At 47.6% G+C, this 20407-nt stretch overlaps 2 protein-coding genes across 11 annotated transcripts in view; one reads left to right on the forward strand and one right to left on the reverse strand.

The window, feature by feature from the left end:
• The window catches only part of CIZ1 (CDKN1A interacting zinc finger protein 1), a 24309-nt gene extending 12531 nt beyond the window's left edge, over positions 1-11778 (forward strand). For 7 of the 9 annotated variants that reach the window (XM_027869271.1, XM_027869272.1, XM_027869277.1 and 4 more), the window contains 12 exons: positions 221-356; positions 1300-1366; positions 2100-2158; positions 3030-3103; positions 5255-5437; positions 6531-6661; positions 7304-7391; positions 8203-8316; positions 8485-8652; positions 9298-9367; positions 9807-9928; positions 11315-11778. In XM_027869271.1, coding sequence (XP_027725072.1) covers positions 221-356; positions 1300-1366; positions 2100-2158; positions 3030-3103; positions 5255-5437; positions 6531-6661; positions 7304-7391; positions 8203-8316; positions 8485-8652; positions 9298-9367; positions 9807-9928; positions 11315-11650 — 1548 coding nt within the window. In that variant the 3' untranslated portion in view covers positions 11651-11778. The remainder of the gene's footprint in view (positions 1-220; positions 357-1299; positions 1367-2099; positions 2159-3029; positions 3104-5254; positions 5438-6530; positions 6662-7303; positions 7392-8202; positions 8317-8484; positions 8653-9297; positions 9368-9806; positions 9929-11314) is intronic. The other 2 variants (XM_027869274.1, XM_027869275.1) reach the window with 2 other exon arrangements.
• CUNH9orf16 (chromosome unknown C9orf16 homolog) lies at positions 7374-18932 on the reverse strand. Of its 2 annotated transcripts, XR_003569749.1 has the most exons (3): positions 18562-18932; positions 12795-13069; positions 7374-7643 (listed from the first exon to the last, which is right to left on the reverse strand). XR_003569749.1 is itself a non-coding variant. In XM_027869278.1 (2 exons), the coding sequence occupies exons 1-2, from the start codon at positions 18635-18637 to the stop codon at positions 12876-12878; spliced, it is 270 nt and encodes an 89-aa protein (XP_027725079.1). In that variant the 5' UTR covers positions 18638-18932; the 3' UTR covers positions 12460-12875. The 2 variants fall into 2 exon arrangements, 1 of the variants encoding a protein (XP_027725079.1); XM_027869278.1 differs by lacking the exon at positions 7374-7643 and having other exon boundaries at positions 12460-13069.
• Positions 18933-20407: the final 1475 nt, after the last annotated feature.

The raw sequence follows: 20407 nt of genomic DNA on the forward strand, positions 1-20407 counted from the left end.
GCTAAGAGAGTTCAAGTGTCTTGCCCAGGATCACGTAGCCAATTAGCATCTGAGGCTGGATTTGAACTCAGGTTTTTCCGACTCTAAGCCCAATAATCTATCCACTTTGCTACCTAGCTGCCAAGGATTAGGTGCCCAGGGCTGTTTTCTTCCACTTGCCCAGGTTATATTGTTGGTATTGGGCAAGCAGCTGGTTTTAAGGCTGAGTAATTGCTTCTAGGAATCTCTGAAGAGTTCTGACCAGAAGAAAGATGTGGAGCTGGGCTCCTCATCACAGACACCCAGTGAAGATGAGAAGATAGATGTTCCAGAGCCCTCCCAGGAGGAGGCTCACTCCCAGATGACCTTGCCAGAAGGTAAGGAAGGAAGTGGTTCCCTTCCTAGCCGGAGGAGCTTTCTACACAAGTAGATTCCAAACATTTATTAAGTGTTTGCTGTATATAATGTACTGTGGTGAGTACAGGAGCTCCATGATGAATAAGGTAGCACCTCTACCCTTGAGGAGCTTATTACCTAGTCCACTCCCTACCTCTGAGCTTGAGAGGAGGCACTATGCAGTAGATTTGGAAATGGAGGACCTAGATTAGAACACTAGCTTTGCTGCTAATTTCCCTTGTGTCCTGGGACCAGTTGCTTCATGTCTTTGAGTTTCAATGTCCTCACCCCAAAAAATGAAAGATTTAGACTAGATGATCTCTTAGGCCCTTTCCAGCTCTAAATCTGTGATCCCAAGATTCAGAATCCTAGGGCAGGAGCAGCTGCTAAATCAGTTGTCTACCAACCAACAGATAATTCAATAAACCTCTATTATGTATGGTTGCCCCATGAAGAGCAAAGATTGCCCTTTTTTCCTTTAAAAAAAACTATAACTTGATAAATATCTATAAACAAACATTTCTATGTACAAAGAACAACAGAGAGGGCTGCATATGGTACTATAACCCTAATTATGTAAGGGTTGTTTCTTTTTTAAAAATATGTATTTTTTTAAAAAGGAAAATTTTTTAATGTATATATTGAATTTATTATGGGAGTACCAACACTTCCCTGATTGTCTTTGTGTCCTTCTGAACTTCCTTCTGCTTTCTTCTGTGTATTTTTAAAAAAATGTTTCATTGACACTCTCTGCTTTCTTTTGGACAAAGACTACCTTACACCTATCTATTCCTCACAGAATCTAGCAGATGGCTGGTGCACAGTAGATACTTGCTCAGGAAGTATTTGTTGACTAAGACTTGACTGCCTTGTTGAGCTTTACCTCCCCAGCCCACCCCATTGCTCTGGCTCTTTCTTCCATAGATCCACAGACTCCCCCTGATCCCAGTGATGATGGTAGCTCAGAGCCTCTGGCCAAGAGACTTAAGAGGTAATGTGTGCCGAAATCACCAGATTTGACTGCTGTCTTCTGAGGGCAGATGGGATTGGAATAGTAAGAGAGGGGCATTAGGCCTGGTCTCCTCCCTTTGGACTAGAACAAGGCAGCTGGCAACCTGATTTCAGCCCCACTTTGGCCTTGGCTTTCTTGAGCTTGTGTCTGACTCTCACCTAGTGGCCAAGAGGGGTCAGTGCAGCCTCCCTTAGCTCTAATATTGAAGAAGGGGTCTGACTTCAGGATTAGGGGTGGGAGAGAGGGAAGTTCAGAATTTATTGGAGAAGGAACCCTTCATCCCTGGATTGAGCAGATCCTTTATTTCTCAGACCTCTGACATTGAATAAATAAAAGGAGTTGAGCTCAGAAATGGCATAGGCTAGGATTCCATGGTGGGCTTAAGATAAGAGCAAAGTGAATTTTTGAAACAATCAATTTCTAAATAGCAATGAAAGGATTTAGATTGGCTACAAGGGAGGACTTTTTGACAAGATTGTTTAAATTCCAAGATGGGTGGTCAAAGGGAGGTGTAAACTTTTCTCTTCTGAAAGACTGATTTTCTTACTGTATGGTTTTGGCTTGGTCTTCGACAGAGGATAAGAAATTGACTGGGTAATCTCTCAAGGACCCTAGAAGACTTGGGCATGGTCTCTAGTGTCCTCCCCTCCCCACTAAGGCTGTGACTATGCTTATTCTAGTGGGCCTAACATTGTCCTCTTTTTCCTCCCAGTGTGGAAGATACCACAGACCCCAAGGAGGAGACTGGCTTGACCACAGAAAAAGAAGAGCGTGAGTGTTGGGGTTGGGTGTCAGAATCTCAGAATTGGAAATGACCTGAGTCCATCTAGTCTAACCCTGACCTGCACAAGAATCCCCTGACTAGTGGTCACCTTATCTTTGCCTGAAGACCAGACCTCCTGCTCCCTGCTGAGGCTGCCTGATCCATTTTGGGGTCATAAATTATCAGGAGCTTTTTCCTAACCTTAAGCCTAAATTTACCTCATTGCAATTCCCCTGCGCTATGCTTCTTCTGCCTTCAGAAGCCAAATAGCTCAAGTCCAGCCAGCCCCTGTCACATGACAGCCACTGTGCCCTCTCCGACTCATCTCTTCCTCTTGCTCAATATTTGCGGTCCCTTCACCGGCCCTTCACCATTCTAGTCACCCTTATCTGGATGCTCTCCACCTTATTCTTTCTAAAATCTGGTGCCCTAAACTGAACACATGTCTCTGGAGGCAGTCTGAGTAGGATGGACACTTCTAGGCCTGAACCATGGATTCCTTTCTTGATACAGCCTGAAATCAGACTAACTTTTTTGGCTGACACATCTCATTGTCACCTCCTGCTGAGCTCTATTCCATTAACACTCCTGGATCTTGTTCAGACAGTCTTGCTGTTGGAGAAGGGTGGCAGGCTCTACCTACGTCTAGGTTGTTGGCTGCCAGAAAGACACCCTACCCTCCTCGCTCCAGAGTCTTTGGGGGCTGCGTTGCCTCTTTCTGCATCCTGCATTCTCTCAGGAGACCTTGCTCGGGATATGGGATGGGGAGAGTTGAGAAACAGTGCCCGTTGCCATGCCCCTGGGTGTGCTGGGGCGGGGGGGGTGCTGGTCACATTCGAGGGACAGTCTTCCTGCCATGCTGACTGTTCTACTTCTCAGAAGCAGCAGAAGCAGACCCCCCAGATAACAGCAAGGATTGGAAAGTCCCCGAGGAGCCCAAAAGCCTGGAAGTGGTGAGTGGGTAGAACCAGGCTGAGAAGAAGTGAGGGTGGGTGGGTGCCAAGCTGTTGCATTCCAGGCTGGTGTATCACCAGGGCCCTGGTGAGGCTGGGGGAAAGGATGCTAATGCCAGGGTGGGGGTGAACTGAGCCAGTTCTCTGTCTTAGTCTTCACTGGTGTTGATGCTCAGCCTTAATTTCCTCTTTTATAAAATGGGAACAATCCTGACCTGCTTCCCTTGTGAGGTGTTAGTGAGGCTCAAATAAAATCATGCATATGGAAGTGCTGCTGTGCAGATGTGAGGGCCAGAGGAGGTAGGTATTTTTACCATACCTTTCCCCTGAAGAGCCAGAAATGCTTTTATGATGATAATCCCTGCAACTGTTCTCTTGTCTAAAAACAAACAGTCCTGAGCATCCCTACTGGGCTTTTAACTATTCAGAACCCTTTCATTTTCTTACTGGAATCTTACATTAGAATTGTGAGGTGGAGGTCAGCAGGGCAGGTTATGCTCTGTTCTGGAGATGGAGAAATGACTTGTCTGAGTTCATTCAAGATTTATTCAGTAAATATTAGGAGCCTGCTAGGGTAGGTACAAAGACAAAAAAAAAACTCCTTGCCCTCAAGAAGTTTACGTTCTACTGAGGAGAAACAACACAGTTTGAACACAGTTAGAGAAGGAAACAAACAATGAAGGGGAAGAAGGTGGAAAAGTGAGCTTTGAAGGAAGCTAGGTATTATGACTGCTAGAGATGAGGAGGGAATATATTTTAGACATGAGGGGAAGGAAGGAAAGAAGGAAATACGCATTTATTAAGCGCCTATTATGTGCCAGTCACTGTGCTAAAAGCTTTACAAATCTTACCTCATTTCATCCTCATAACAACCCTGAGAGGTAGGTGCTATTATCCCCATTTTACAGTTGAGGAGACTGGGGTAGGGGTTAAGTGGCTTGCCCAGGGTCACACAGTGAGTTAAATGTCCGAGGTGCTGGAATTGAACTCAGGTCTTCTGACTCCAAGCCCAGAGCTTAATCCACTGTGCCACCTAGCTGGCCCAGAGGAGGGAATTGGGGGGTGGGGGGATAAATCCTGTATAAAGTCCTTAGATTGAGAGTGGAATTTTATGGTTTGGGGAACAGCAAGTCAGCAACTAGGCTGTTTGGGCTGAAAAGCAGGGTATGTGAAAGAGTAACGTGCTGTAAGCCTGGAAAGACAGGCTGGGGCCGGGTGGTTATACTTTATTCTAGAGGCCTAGGGAGCCAGTGGAGGTTCCTGAGCATAGGAAGTCACACCTGTAGGTCTGTCAGACCTATTTTGGCAGCTGTGTGGAGAATGGATTTGGAGCAGGGAGATAGATGAGGAGGTTCCTAATGGGGGAGAGATTTTGTGAAGGTAGAATGAACAAGACTGGTCAACTCCTTGGATGTGAGCAGTGAGGGACAGGCAAGAGTTGAGGATGACTCTGATATTGGGAGCCTGTTTGGCAGGAAAGAGAGAGCCACCTGCCCTCCACCAAAATAGGCCCCAGAGGCCAGTCAGGACTTCAGGAGCCCATCACTCAGGAGAGAGCTGTTGGCCTGGAGACAAACATTTTCAGACATGACCACTGTGTTGATTTGTTTTGTATTGCTTAACAATACTTAGGTGTTGCAAGAGGGACCTGTACTGAAGGTGGGGGAGTCAGTAGGAAGTGACTAATGTTTTAAAAAAGAACATCAGTAAAAGTTTTTAAAAATAGGGCACACAGAGGTCCTAGCAGATCCAAGACTAGTACACATCTTTCCTGGATCCCAACCTGGGTCTCTCACTATACCACTACTATCCAAATGAGTATGGTGATAGGGGATAACAGAGAGAAGGGGTGTGTAGCTGAAGTGTGAACAAGAGTAGGAAAGAAAGGTGCCTAGGGTGATGATGGGGAAACTTCAGAGCCTGAGATTTGGGGGACCACAGTTGCCAAGTACAGGAGATCAGACTTGGGGGACTCTATTTGTTTTTTGCTCCAGCCAAGGTATGCTTGTTCTTACTATTTCTCTGGTTTCCCCAAACTGGGTTTCATGTACCACTTTTGCCATTAAGTCTGTATGTGACCTCAGGCAAGCTGCTGTCTCTGGGACTTAGCTCTCCCCTTATGTTTTTGCATTTGGTGATTCTCATATCCAGATAGTGAGCTCAGGGAGCTCCCTGAAGGTGACAATCCAGCAGAGCAGTGAAAGCCGAGCCATCAGCACAACTGCCCCAAAGCCTGGACCCCGGCTGACTGATGGCAGTACTCTGGTCTCTGGCCCAGAGCCTAGCCTAAAGTTCTTCTGTTACATCTGCAAGATTAACTGCTTCAACCAGCAGGTAAGAGCCTCCTGGTAGGAAGTACCCAGAGAAATGGGCATGGGGGTGCCCATGGGGCTGTCCTGTAGCTGTGGCTTATGGGGTCTGCTTCTGCCTGGTAGGATAATAACCATGGCTTCTTACATAGGGGCAGCAGGATTTTACAATTAGCAGAATTTCATACCTAGTATTTCTCATGATGGCTCTGGGAGGTAGATGGTATTAGCCCAGTTTTACAGAAGAGGAAACTGAGGTTCAGAGGCCAAATGACTTGCCCAAGGTCATGAGACTAGTTACCATTGAGTCTTAAAGCCAGGTCCTCTGGTCCTCTATTGAGGGCCTGCCTCTTCTCCTTGTCACCTATTGGCCACATACATCTACCTGTGTCCAGTCCTGCAGTCTTGCCATCAAGTTTCTCTGGACCAACATCCCTGCCCCCAGAATAGCCTCAACAAGAGTCCCAGGATGCCAAGCTGATTTCAGAAGCTCAGACCTTTCAACAGTGTGTAGAAGAAAGAGAACCTGATTTGGAGTCAGAAAAGATGGGAAAGAGAGTGGATTTGGAGTCAGAGGACCTGGATTCAAATCTTGGCTCTGTCACTTACTGCTTGTGTGACTCTGGGCAAGTCACTTAACTTCCCTGAGTCCATTTCCTCATCTGTAAAATGAGGTTGGACCAGAAAACCTTTTAAGATCCCATCCCTTCCTGCTCTAAATCTAATGATCTGTCATTTACTAGTAGCATGACTTGGAGCAAGTCATTTAATTTCATGAGCCTCTGTTTCCTCATCTGTAAAATGGAGATAATTGTGCACAGAATTAAGAAAGTGATTTTATAAATCTTAAAGTACTTGAAAAATGTGCCTTATTTCCTGACCCTTGGAAGAGGATAGAAAAAGCCTTGGCTGCCAGGCCATGCTCATTAGGCCCTCCCAGGTAAACCATCCCAGTACCTTCTAGGGGACCCCGACTTTGTCCCAGCCCAGGTTGACAGCTATACCTTGTAAGCCATGACCTCAGTGTCTCTGAGGCCCTGTCCCTCTCCCAGCTGCCCTTTCTCTTTAGGCCCAGAGTCAGGTCCTAACTCCACAGCTGGCATTCCCTCCCATGGCAGAACTTCCAGGCCCATATGGCCGGGCTCCAGCATCAGCAGCGGCTTGGGGAGATTCAGCACATGAGTAACGCCTGCCTCCTGTCCTTGCTGCCCACGAATCGGGAACAGGGTGCCCTTGCGGAAAGAGATGGGTAAGAGCAGGGCAGCTTTGGTAGGCTCCTGAAAGAGATGGGGTATGGTCACAGGCAGCCAGAAGCCAAGCATCAGACGTGAGGCAGAAAGGTAGGGCCAGCCCTCCAGGATCATGTCAGGACGGAATCCCACCATCAGCAAGTCTGTCTGACCTTGGGCAAGTCATTTCACCTCTGGAGGCCTCAGTTTCCTCATCTGTAAAATGAGGTTGGATTAGATAATCTCTGAAGTCTCTCCCCACCCTAGATCCTTGAGTCTTTCCCTTGGGTTAGACTCTTGGGCTAGTACTGGAAGGATCCTTAGAGATCATTGGGTCCAACCCCCTCATTTCACAGGTGAGGAAACTGGAACTCCAAGGAGCAGCTAACTTTACCTTGCTCTCATTTCAAATGAATGTTCCCCTTAATGTTTGGGGATCTGTTGACCACTCCCATGCTGGTGCTGCTCTTGACTTCAGAGACCTCAATGGTAACCCCTTCTTAGCTTTTACATTTCCAGACGGAGCAGGCACAGTGTTAAGCTTCTTTCCAGGGGAGAGGGAAAAGAGCTGGTATGGGCCTGAGGTAGCCAGGGAAGTCCAAGAAGGGGGGAGTGCGCTGGCCTGTCCCCTCTTGGGCCTGAACTTGCCTTTGCCTCTTCAGGGAACCCCAGTCCCAACGGTGGTGCAATACCTGTCAGACCCATTTCCTGGGGGATCTGATCAAGCATCGAAGGACGCAGGAGCATAAGGTACAGGGCTCAGAGCTGCTGTGTGCTGGAAGGCCTCCAGGGGCTGCTGCCAAGAGGACATAGGCCTAGCCCAAAGAGACTGTGCTGTTATTGTCCTCAGCAGTCTTTTCCTTGGCACAGCGGGTGGATAGGTGGCAGGGGAGAGAACCCTCCCACTTGTCAGAGAAGAGGAACGTAGCCTGCTGCTCGGTGCGGGGGAGGTGTTCACAAAGGTCCCTTGTGTGTCCACATCACTCCTCTGGAAGTTAGTTTCTTCATTTGTTTAAAAAGAAAAAGAGCGGGGTTATATTAGATGATCCAATCTTTTTAGCTTTCCTATTCTAATATATAATATTGTGGGATAACTATGACTGTGATCTGGGCCACTGCTGGTAGTGTTAGTTTTGCCTTATACAGTCATTAAGTTGCTTTCTTTCTTTAACCTCAGTATCTCTTGTTCTATGTTGCTCTTGACTCTTATCTTTGTGGATTTTTCTTCTTCATTTTTCTTGCCTTGTCTGACCTCTTTCTGACCAAATCCAATCCCAGATTCGTGCAGTGTTTATTGGCTGTATCTCCTAGGTGGAAAGCACAGTTTTTGGTGTCTAAATGAGTGAGAAGCATTGTTTGGTGCACAGTGTGTGCATTTGAATGTGTTGCTAGTAAGTTTGGGCGGTCCATCTCGGACCACATATTTGGAAGAAAGAAAGAGAAAACAGGCGAATGTGAGAGGATTGTGGGCACCGGTGTTGGTGGAATGTGAGGGACTAGGCCTACGGATTAGTCCTCCAACAACCTGAAATGATAAAAGGCCTCTCCTTTCTCCTCCTAGCTGGCCAAACACTCCCTCCGTCCTTTTTGCACTGCCTGCAGCCGCCATTTTAAGACCCCCCGAAAGTTTGTGGAACATATGAAATCCCCTGAACACAAGAAAAAAGCCAAGGAGGTAAGAAAGGGAGAGAGAGCCTCTTTTCTTCCTAGATGCTGGGGCAAGGAGAAGTTAATTTAGGTCCCTTTCCTGGGAAAAGACCACTCACTGGTGTTCTTTTGCTGAGCTGGGAGTAGCAGCACTGGGTCCTCAAGAGCTAAAGGGTTTCCCTGTCCTTTCTGGCAGGCACGGCTTGGGGAGAAGGAGCCAGGCAGCCCTGAAGAGGCGGAGGAACTCATCACGGTGGATGCAGTAGGTTGTTTTGAGGAGGATGAGGACGAAGAGGATGAGGAGGAAGATGCAGAAGAGGATGAGGGCAGCGAGGCAGTGGGAGAGGGCAAGGAGGCCAAGCAGGTACCAGGGAAATTGTGCCCAAAAGGGCACTATTTGTGTGATCTTGGGCAGACAGGTCACTTAAAGACCCTGGCCTTCCCTTTCCTTATCTGTGAAATGGGGGTGGGGGATGAGAAGAAAGAGATAGTGGACTAGATGACCTCAGCCAGATGACCTCAATGTCTTTCTCAGCTCTAGAGCTAGGGTCTTGTGATTTGAAGGTAGGGAGATGAGGGCATATATGAAAAAGGGACAGATGCAGGAAATGGAAGCACCCAGTAAGGGGGTTGCTGTGTAATTTCAAGGAGCAAGTGGGATGGAGAAGAGTATGTTGGCTTTTCTCCTCTGGGCAACCCTCTGAACCTTTCTCCTACCCACATACTTCCAAGGCTTACATTGTAACTTGTGTTTACAGACAGCCCAAAGAAAGACACATGTCCTGTCACCCAGACTGACTTTTCTTTCTCCCTTTCCATCTCCTCCCCTCTCCACAACACACACAGATCATTGGGAACCAAGGAAGGGCTGCTGAGCTTGATTCAATCGAAGGCCTGGGGTGCTGATTAAGAAAAACCTAGAGCCTAATGGGGTCTAATTTGAGCACTGGTGAATGGAATCCAGCCAGGGCAGGGTCTGTCCCCCTTACAACTCAAGTGTTCTTGCCAGGTGGGGCCAAAGGAAGTGTCTGCAGATGACTGGAAAGGCCCGGAAGAATACTGTCCTGACAAGACATATGGTAAGTCATTCTCCCCAGCTCCAGCAGTGAGCTTCTGCACCTTAGCCAGGCCTGCCCTCTGAGATTTGTTCTGGAAAGTAAAGAGTGTATCATATGATCTGTGGGGAAAGCATTGACCTTCAAGCAACATGCTGGCCCTTCTCACCCAGATCCAAAGATTTTCCAGGTTCCTCACATGTGGTTCAAACCCTAAATTCTCTAGGTTTCCTCTGCTCTGTTACAGGAAGACTGACAGTACCATGCCTAGCTTTCTTTGATCCTTTCCCTGTATGCTGTCAGACACTGTATACAGCTCCAGGGAGACCCCACCCTGCCCCCTGCACAGGATTCTCAGAGGCAGAGACTTGGACCTTTCTGGAGGAGGGGGAGGAGCAGGGGGAGGAAACATTGATCTTGTTGAGTAGAGTTAGTGATGCTTCCCATTCCCCCTCTTTTGCAGGCCTGGATTTTCTGGTACCTGTGGTGGGCTATCTTTGCCGGCTGTGCCACAAATTCTACCATAGCAGCTCAGGAGCCCGGCTTGCCCACTGCAAGTCCCTGATGCATTTTGAGAACGTTCAGGTTAGACCCTGTACTAGCTGCCCAGCTTATCCTCCTCCCCCCTCTTTGTCCTGCGTCTCTCCCTGGCTTTGAATCTCTTCTTCTCCCTTTCTTCTCATCTATCAGGCCTAGTGATTAGGGATGGGCTCATGTGATCCCATAGAAGGATCTTATTCCAGGCCAGTACCTTTCATCAACCCCTGGGGCCTATTCTACCCCCATTCCCTCAAATTCAGCAACAGTGCCAGACATTGCCCCTGGCTTTGGGGTAGTGAGCTGAGGGATGAGCCATGCCTAGAGCTGATCCAGCTTCTGCCTTGGTTAGCTGCACGGCCCTGGCTTCAGAGGCATCAGAGATGAATAAATGAGGATATGACAGGGACTAAGCCCAGTCCCTTTAACTTTAAGCAAGAACTGGGGGGCAAAAAACTGAGGGACTGGAACCCTGTGATTCTGAGGACATTGGAAGGAGGGAGATTCCTGTCCTAATTTCTTTGCTGCCAATGTTCCTCATTCTCTAGGTCGAGGTGGGCAGTGGAGAGGAGGGCCGAGGGCCTGTAGCCAATAGCTTTATTTGCCTTAGTGCAGTTTGGGTCTAGTTTTTTTTCCACTTGTCAGACCCAGCAACAGAGTGTTCCAGACAAGCAGGTTACCCCCATTTTCTCTGATCCACCTGTTCTTTGGTGTTATAAATGAGAAGGCTTCCACCTGCAGGGGCTTAGATCCCAAGCCTGGGTGGCAGCTGCCTAAAACTGGATGTGGCCACAGGGAGCTTTGGTACCCCAACTCTTGTCTCCCTGAGACTCTCTGTGCCTCTCTTTCTTCATTGGTATGATGAGGGAAGGCTTCAAATGAAAATAGCTAGTATTTCTATAGTGCTGGGAGGTTTGCAAAGTGCTTTCATGTTATCTCATTTGATCCTCACAACAACTCTTTGAGGTAGGCACCACTGTTGCCATTTTACAGATAAGGAAATCGAGGCTCAGAGAGGTTAACTGACTTGCCCAGGGTGACACAGCTCATTAAGTGCTGGGGGCAGGATTTACATTCAGATCTTCCTGACTTCTAAGCCCAACACTAGCTCCACACTCTGAGCTCTGGATGTATGATCCTATGATCCTTTCGTTCCCTAGACATGACTACTGTGCCCCAAGAACTTAGCCTATGGATGTCTAGGAGGTAGGAATGGGACACCCGAGGCTCCCCGAAGTTCAGTGAGTAAGCGAAGTCACATGCCACGTCCGAGGTCAAGTCAGGCCCAGAAGACAGGTTTCCAGCTCTCTCCACATCTGTCTCTACCTTCTCCCTGCCCCTGAGGTCCAAAGGTAGAAACTCAAAGCTTCCAGATGTCACACATAAGGAAAGAATGTCTAAAGCTGGTGATAATGCCCATTTCCCTCTTCCTAGAGATACAGAGCAGCCAGGAACCCTGGACCAGTCTCAGAGTCCGAGTTAAAACGTGAGCCTCTCGACACCCTGACAGGGGAAGGGACAGGAGCCTCAGGTTCAGAGCAGCAAGAGGAGCCGGCCCAGCCCCCAGGAGCTGAGTATAAGTCAGGGGGCCCCGACACCCACGCTGATGCTGACAACACAGATGGGGCCCAGACCCCCATTGAAGCCGAAGGTGGGGAGAAGCCTGGCTCCGGGAAGCAGAAGGAGGGAGAGGAGGTGGTCACTACAGCCAAAGGTAGAGTGCCAGCCCCCGAGCCTTGCCGCCGCTCTACTCGTCATAAGCCAAGATAGGAGGGTCCTAGGGGAGCCAGCTGGGCAGCAGACGAGTAATTTGGGGGGGCATTTTACTCGATCAGTGGAAGAAAAGAAGCTGCTGTTTTTATTCAGACAGCAATAAAGAATTGTGGTTTAGTGTTTCACTGTGGTGTGAATTGTTCTTTAGGACAAAAGTTAAGTGGCAGTTTCCCCGTATCCTCCCAACTTGTCCACCCCCCAGAAGGAAGTGTACCCAGTAGTATTAATAAGCTGGGGGGAGAGTTCACTGGATGGGGAGCCAGGGACTAACCTCTATCACAGTATCTGATTTATAAGGAACCACAGAGGCCTGCCAGACATGAGCAGGAATACCTACTCCAACACTCCCCCTGACCAGTGGCCATCTAGTCTGTGACTGACAGTGGGGAGAGGGCCTAACTACACATTTGGACAGCTCTCCTCCTCAAGAAGTCTTTTCTCCAATGGAGTCAGTATTTGCCCCTCCACAATTATCTATTACTTCTAGTTCTTACCTCTGGAAGCTAAGGAAAAGATAATTCTCCAATTATCTGAATGGTTGAAGATACACCTCATGATTCCCACAAGTCTTCTCTTACTCAAACTAAACATCCCATAGTAATTCTTTCAACTGATCCAAGTCATATGGAGCTTAGTTTATCCATCTGTAAAATGATGGAGTTGGACATCATGATCTTTAAGGTGAATTTCAGCTCAAAGGGCCTCACGTGACCCAGGCATCTAGGGGCCAGAATCAGAATTAGAGCCTTTTAAGGAATAAATATAGTTATAAAGTGTGGGGTATGACAGGCAAAGTATACGAGAGACACAGTGAAAAACATCTTTTTAATGACAACTGATCCCTGTCCCTCTCCCAAACTCTGACCTGGGGTCTGAAAAGCCTAACTTTATCGGGGTTGGAATAACTGGATTCAGTAAACCAATCTCCTACCCTCAGGTTGACAGCTCTTCCAGTCCTAGGTGGTCCTCTGGGATTAAATCTAATGGCTGGGTCTGGGGACCAGGAAATACAAATGAGGGAGACAGCAGACTAGGACCCCAGCTTAAAAGGATCTCTTGCTGTCCTGATGGTGTTCACAGCCTGTGGGCTGGGGAAGCATCCTCACCCCTTTATAAAGAGACTTAAGAGCCACTGACTCACCCAACAAATGCCTTCTCCAGGGCAGAAGCTTCTGAGGCTACCGTGGAAAGGGGAGGATAAGGGGATAGCCTCCCCCAGGGCCTACTGGTGGGGCTTAGCTGCAGGTGGACCCTCACTGAATTGCTGCTGCTGCTGCTGCTGCTGGAACTCCACTCTTGTTTGCCGGTTGGATTCCAGCAGCTCCTTGAGCCGGGCATGAAGATGGTCATTCTTCTCCTCCAGGTGATCCAAGCAAGTATTGATCTGGTCCAGCATAGAGTTGATGGCTGCATATTCTAAGAGAAGGGACCAAGCATTTCTGTGGGTAGAGGGTGAGGAAACACTACAGTCCACTTGCCAACACCCTGCCCTAAAGCATCCTTTGAGGTTAACCTAAGACTTTCCCCTAGTTTTCTGTCATCCCTTGCCTGCCCTATAATACCAGGGACCCTCCACCTGCAGTGTAGGCACTGGGACTCAGGAGACTTGGGTTTGAGTGCTAGTTATGCCACTAATGGCTCTGTGACCCTGGGCAAGGTTCTTGCCCTCTCTAAGCCTGTTTCCTTCTCTGTAAAATGAGGCCTACCCTCTGTGTTGTGTTAATTTGTTATTCAAAGTATGATACTACTGAGACTGATGAAGCAATGACTTGAAAGCAATAGGTACTTAGTGCTTGTGGGGGAATCTAAGAAATGAGATCTCTTCTCAGCATCGCTCAAACTGTTCCACTTAGAGGCTCCCTATTCCAGGGTCCTGAACTAAAGCAAAGAAGTCCTGTAAAGAATGCCTAACCTCATTGGAACGGGCAGACAAGTGCTTAAGGGGTCAGGGAATGGAGATCTCTGCAGGATGGAGTGGCTGAGTCAGCTTAGTAAACTGGTCCAACTTGGTAGAATCACATCCAAAAAAGGTGCTGGGATGGGGGGGGGGGGGTCTCTACTCCCTTCTCTCAGCTGAAGTTGGCTGTTCCCTCCTCATAGTTTTTAGCACTTGACCACTCCTTTGTCCTTGATGAGAATATAGTATTTACTGGGTTCAGGTGACAGCTCACCTTAGGCCAGTCATATAACCTCTGGGATTGTTTCCTCCTCTGTCAAATTAGGGGTTATATTAGATAATCCCTAAGCCCGCTGCCAGCTTTAAATTCTTGGCCCATTTTACCTACTGTTATTGGAATATGTTTTCTTTCTCTTAGATTGTAAACTCTGAGGGTAGAGATTGGGATATTCGTCTTTATCCCCAATACCTAGCTCCTCGTGGCTTAATAAACACTTCTAAAATTAAAAAAAAAAATAAGGCCTACCCATCCTGCTTTAAAGGATTATTAATTCAAACATATTAATTTACTGGTGAACATCAAATGAAATTAATAATATGATTCTTTGAAAAGATATAAAATACTATTAATGTGGTATAGCAGAAAGAACAATGGAATTGGAGTCAAAGGAGCTGGGTTTGAATCCTGCCTCTGCTACTGTATCCTACCTGTGTGACCTTGGAAAAATCACTGAACCTCAGCCAGTGCTCCTTCCCTTTTAAAATGAGGGCACTGGACTAGCTTGTTTCTCAAGTCTTTGTAGCTCTAACTCTATGATCCTTGTGAACCCCAGTGATGACTAGGAGAGACCTCGCTGTCTCCTGAGGAATTGCATTCTACTGTTAGCTTTGATAGTACTCACATTTCTTCCTCTATAATAATAAACAGCTAACATTTATGTTGTGCTTAGTATATGCCAGGCACTGTGCTAAAGCACTTTACAATTATTATCTCATTTAATCTTCACAACAGCCCTTGGATGTTGGTGCTATTATTATCCCCATTTTACAGATGAGCAAAGTAGGGCAAACAAGTTAAGTGACTTGCCCAGGGTCACACAGCTACTAGGTGTTTGAGGCGAGATTTAAATACAGGTCTTCCAGACTCCAGACCCAGTGTTCTACCCACTGTGCCACTTAGCTGCTATTCCCTAAAGGCCCAGGGCTGTCCCCAAAGGCCATGATGCTTTTCTTGTTGGATGACTTTCCAGCAAGTGATTGAGTTCTAGATCTCCCTCCCCACATCCTCCCAAATCTGGTCACCCAAGCGTATACCTATACCTTTTTCTTTACACAAGGTTGTAATTCTAAGTCAGCCCCAACCTGGCTCCCAGCTCTTTAGTGTCTCTCAAACAAGTCCCTGCTCAGGCACCAGGGACTGCTCTTAAAAGATGGAACAACAAGAAGACTGTCTCTGTCTTATCCTATTGACTGGGCAATGGCCAAACAAGTTGTGGCATAAGGATGTGATATAGATACTTATGTGCTGGAAGTAATAATGACTATAGAGAATACAGAGGAAACCCAGAAGGCATGGAACTGATGTAAAGTGAAGGAAGCAGAGCCAGGAAAACAACATGCAACATGACTAAGACAGTAGAAATGGAGAGCACAACGGCTACAAATTTAGGAAATGAATACTATGTAATTATGCTGATCAAGCTAGAACAGAAAGAAGAAGGAAGCCAATGTACCTCTGTGGGGCTGAGATACTGTTTATACTAGGAGATTGAGTTGATGTGCTGGTTAGTTTTATTGAACTACTTTCCCCCCTCTTCTATTCTTTGTTACGTGGGATGGCTCTAGGGAGATTGGAGAAGGGATGTTTTTGGAAATTAAGATAATGCAATAAGAAACTAGGTCAATAAAAATGACAACAAATCTGGGCAGTGCTTCCCAGTACCCAAGCACTATCACATGCATCTTCTCATTTGAATCTCAAGCATCCCTGTGAGGTGGTAGAATTATCCCCATTTTACAGATGAACTGCAGGCAGTGTGCTACAGCTAGAAAGAAGACTGGATTTGGAGTCAAGAGAAACTGCATTTGACTCCCAGCTTTGTTACTTACTACCTTGTTAGACCTTTGGAAAGTCATTCTCCTTGGTAACCCTTTCCTGCCTCAGTTTCCTTCTCTGTAAAACAAGGGGGTTGGAGCAGATCATTTCTAAGGTCCCTTCCCAGCTCCAAATTCCATGGCCCCATGGCAAGATCTACCAGCTCACGTGAACAGTAAGTGGCCAGTTTTCTGACTCCAAAACCTCGTATTGTTCTTTCTATCCCATCTCAAAATACAAAAGTCCTCATGATTTACTTCTCTCCCAACAGTATTTTTGCCACGAATAAACTCAAAGAATTTCAGAGCTGGTGGGGAGAGCTTGGCTTACAGATGAGGAATAGAGGCCCAGTGAAGGTTAAGTGATACTGCCCAAGTCAGAGCTAGGACTTTGACCTATGACCTAACAGACCTGACTATGCAGGACACCAAGCTGCCTCTTCATGGAGAAAGTAAGCCTCATCTAGAGTTGCTGAGTGAAGGACTAGCATCCAAACTCCTGCCCCTTTTAGGAAGCACTAGCATCATGGGAAGGACAGCCTATCCCAGGGTCAAATGAGCTTTGATGTTCCACCCTCCTGGAAAAAATCATTTGTACTCCCTCCAAAGCCACAAATACAAACCTACAGGGTCTCAGAGAGTCAAGAAAAACTCAACCCTTACTACTTCCCTCACTTAGAGCTGTTCAAATAAGAAGGCCCTCTCCCTGGCTCCAGCCAAGACTATTCCTGACAACCACTGGGTCTCCCTATTCTTTTTTGTGTGTTTTATTGATGCTCTTCCCCACCCTACCCCCCCAAAAAATCACTCACTTCCCAATGACTCCTCATCTCTCCACCCTTTTCTTATAACAAGTAAGTACAGTCAAGCCAACAAATCAACACAATAGCCACGATGGAAAATAGATGCCTTACTCTGTAGCTACAGTTCAGAGCTCTATGGAGAGGCAGGAGGCTTACTTCAGCATCAGTCCTCTGAACTCACAGCTGGTCACTTCATTGATCAGAGTTAATCAATCTTTCCATGACTTGTCCTACTCTTCTAATTCTCTAGGGAAGTGTTGGTTTATGATGATCCTTGGCAGCTTAAGTGAAATTCTGAAATCAGAATGCAAACTTTTGGAAAGAAGAGTTGCTTAGGCTATAATTTTCTCCATGGGTTTGGGCATTTAAACATATTGCTATTTTGAGCAACTCTCTGTTCCAATGGAGACAGTATGGAGTTTACACTACTGCTTTTAAATCATTCCATACCTCAATAGAGCTGTCAAATCTAATTAATTCTACCTTCAAAACAAGTCTTCCCTTTTTGTCTCCTACTGTAGCCACTCACTTCAGACCCTGATCTCTTCATGCCTGGCCTATTTTTTAACAGTCCCTCTCTATCTCCATCTTCCATACTATTACCTGAGTAAATTTCCTAATGTACCTCCAGGATCCTGTTATTCTTTTCTATTCTAAAATCATTAACTCGCTGATGCCTGTCAAATAAGAGATTATCTAACTTCTGATCCTGGTGTTTAAAGCCTGCCACAATCTGGCTTCCATCCTGACTTTCCATTTTATGTTCCAGCCTAACTAGACTACTACCATACAACCCTGGTTTTGTCTAGCTCTCTCGCTGTCACATTGTCACTTATGCCCAAAAATAATAGATCTAGCATTTATATATCGATGTAAGGTTTGTAAAACCCTTTACAAATATTCTGTCATTTTATCCCCATAGCAACCCTGGAAGGTAGATGCTATTATCTCTATTTCACAGATGGGGAAACTGAGGCAGAAACCGGTCAAGTGATGAGCAGGGTTGAAACAGCTCGTTAACATTTGAGGCTGAATTTGAGCACAGGACTTCCCGACTACAGGTCAAATGCTCTGGCTGCCTCCATTTGTAGAAGTCCCCTCCCACTTTCTTCAAGTCGAAATTCAGGTGCCTACTCTTCAGTAAGTCCTTCCCTGCTCTTCCCTCGTTCAAATACCTTAAAGCAATTATCTATCCTTTGAATCATAATTATTTGTGTACATGTCTTCTCCCCCCAACCCTAGTTAGATGGTAAGTCCCCTTGAAGGCAGGGTCTATGTGATAACTATCTTCAAATCTCCAGTGCTTAGCATGTGGTAGGAACTAAAATGTCCTTATATGAACAATGAAGGGGCATTGCGGCATTTCCCCTTTCCCTGAGATCTTCCCCTTTCCCTGCGGCTAGGCAACACCTACTTTTTCCAGGAAGCATTTCTGGCCAATCCCCAAGAAGTGAGAAACGCTGAATTCCCAACCTTTCCAATCCCGTGGCCCCTTAAGGTTCCGGCTGCTTTTTGCTTCGTGTGTGCTGTCTCCCTCCAGTAGAAACTCAGAACCTTCTCCACTACAGAACCTGAACACTAAACGATTACTAAAAGTCTATGACTGATAATCACACATTTAATACCGCAGGACCCGGGCGGCGGTGGAAGGTCTGCAAGCCTTGGTTTCTGGTAAAGCTGACTCGGCAGAATAACTCCCAGCCTTCCCCAAACACCAAGTAGATCGAAGTTCACCTCGTGCCCCTTCAGACCCCTTGGTATCCATTCTTTATGCCCTGGCTGAGGACCAATCCAAACGGGAAGTGTCAGACCCCCACTCCGGGATTCCCCAATCTTTCCACCCCAGAGTCAGCAGCACCTCCTACTTAGACTGGGAACCCCGGGTACTTGAGAGTCGGGGTGGGTTGGACTGTTAAACCGGTAGAGGGAGCAGAGGAGCCCATGTTCCTCATCCCCTGTGGAGGAAGAGGGATGACATCTGGGGTGACAGGACAGGGCGTGGGGGAACTTAGAAGGGCATTGCGGGATTCCCTCTCCTAGTAAGTGTACTTCCGACGGAGGACCTGCAGGATCGCGCCCCACAAAGGTAGAGCTCATCTTCCTCACCCAGTTACCTGCTTCTCCAAAGCAGTCGTCCTCTTCGACGCTGGTCTCCACTGGCCCGGGCAGGTCCCCGTTGGGGCCGGACATGCTGAGGTCTGCGGCTGTGATTGATTATAGAGCCGCGGAAAGCCCAGACAATCGGTAGAACCTTGCGGGCTACAAATGGAACGTGACGCAAACCCTGGGCCCCGCCCCCTCTGGGAAGGGGCGGGGCCTGCCTACGGGCTGTCCGTCGGGAAGCCTTAGAAACCCGAGGACCCGTCACCCTAGGAGGGGAATTGGGCTTCAGGGCTTTTTGACCGAGTGATGAAGGCAGAGACTCTCGGGCATGCACCCCAGACGGCTACCGGCCTGGCGAGCCCTGGTTAGTGCTCCAGGAGGGCTTCATCCAAACTGATTGGGTTCCTAAAGGCCCCAGCCCGGCGTAGGAATAAAGTTTTCGTTTCTGGTCGCAGAAAGGAAGAAACTGAGCGGCGGGCGGGCGAATCAGGGGAATCAGGTGCTCTCGCCCTACCTGGAGCTAGGTGGTGTGTGGACTTTTTCCTGCTTCTGTGCAGGAAAGGAGGCACTCCCAGTCCTTAAAGGGCAAAGTCATTTTAAGGCCGTGTTTGGCATCTTTGGGAACCTCCACCGACTTAGCTGAAAATGAAGTCCCACTCTGCTTCCTTCCCAGGTAGTCAGAGGCTTGTTACCTCGGAAACCTAAACCTTTCTCACTCATTTCAGCTAGCTTTATAGTCTAGTGCCACTTTCTCCAGGTCTCGGCAGGCTTAGCTTCAGCCTGGGTGGCCCCTTACTCCAGCTCTGCAGGGCTGGCATCAGCCTGGGTGGGCCCCTACTCCAGCTCTGCAGGGCTGGCATCAGCCTGGGTGGGCCCCTACTTCAGCTCTGCAGGGTTGGCATCAGCCTGGGTGGCCCCCTACTCCAGCTCTGCAGGGCTGGCATCAGCCTGGGTGGCCCCTTACTCCAGCTATCACCACGGCTGGCATTCACGAAGTGATGCTCTTTCTTAAACAGATTTGGTGGTAAATGGAGTTGGAGGTGGGAGACTTAATTGCTGTCCCGAGCCCCAGCACACGTGCATTCACTCACTACCAGTGTGATAAGCTAGGGATTTCCCCCATCTGAGCCCGTTTTCTTTTCCCCTGCCTCTCTCACAAGGATGTTTTAAGGATCTAATGAAACAATTGGAAGTCACTTTGTAAACTGTGAGTGTCTGTGCTGGTGAAAAAAACACTCAGGATATTCGAAAGTCAGGACTTATTTTGGACGGCATAGCCCAGTCCTGCTGTAACTGTGGGCTGGGAGATGGGTGATGTTGGATTCTGATATAGGCATACATGGACATCCTTCCTGCCTTTTGGTGATTCCCCCAGAGACCTTCTGTAGACCAGAACTTTCTCTCCCCCAAAAGTTCTGCCATTTTGACCCTTATCCTTCCCCGATCAAAAATCAATAAAAGAGATAATGGAGAGCACCTGGACCTGGAATCAGGAGGACCTGAGTTCAAATTCGGCCTCAGACAGGTACCAGCTATATGACCCTGAGCAAGTCACTTAACTCAGCCTCCCTCCCAAAAAAAAAGGCAGGGGGGAGGGGGGGAGGAGGAAGAGATGATGGAAACTGGGAACATGTTCAATATTTGCCAAACTACGAATTTGGAAACCAGCATTGTGGCTTCTGAGGGCTTCCTATTACTTCTCTTCAACCTCTCTCCATAGCACAGAGTTCAAAGAGAGTTTCTGGGGAGAGGAATGACCTGAAGTCAGCTATTTGTCCACAGAAGCTGTATTCCTGCCGAAAGGGATTGGGGAACCAAGAGTGAGTTACCATCATGATATGAGTTTCTGTCTCACCT

This window comes from Vombatus ursinus, unplaced genomic scaffold (assembly GCF_900497805.2).
Source record: "Vombatus ursinus unplaced genomic scaffold, bare-nosed wombat genome assembly UNPS02014793.1, whole genome shotgun sequence".
NCBI classification, from domain to species: domain Eukaryota; kingdom Metazoa; phylum Chordata; class Mammalia; order Diprotodontia; family Vombatidae; genus Vombatus; species Vombatus ursinus.

Bases quoted from the DNA above. Each gene is read 5' to 3' on its own strand.
- CUNH9orf16 (XM_027869278.1), bottom strand. From the start codon at position 18,637: ATGTCCGGCCCCAACGGGGACCTGCCCGGGCCAGTGGAGACCAGCGTC. The intron at 13,070-18,561 runs GTAACTGGGTGA...CCCTTCTCTTAG, and splicing joins CGACTGCTTTGGAGAAGCAG to AATATGCAGCCATCAACTCT.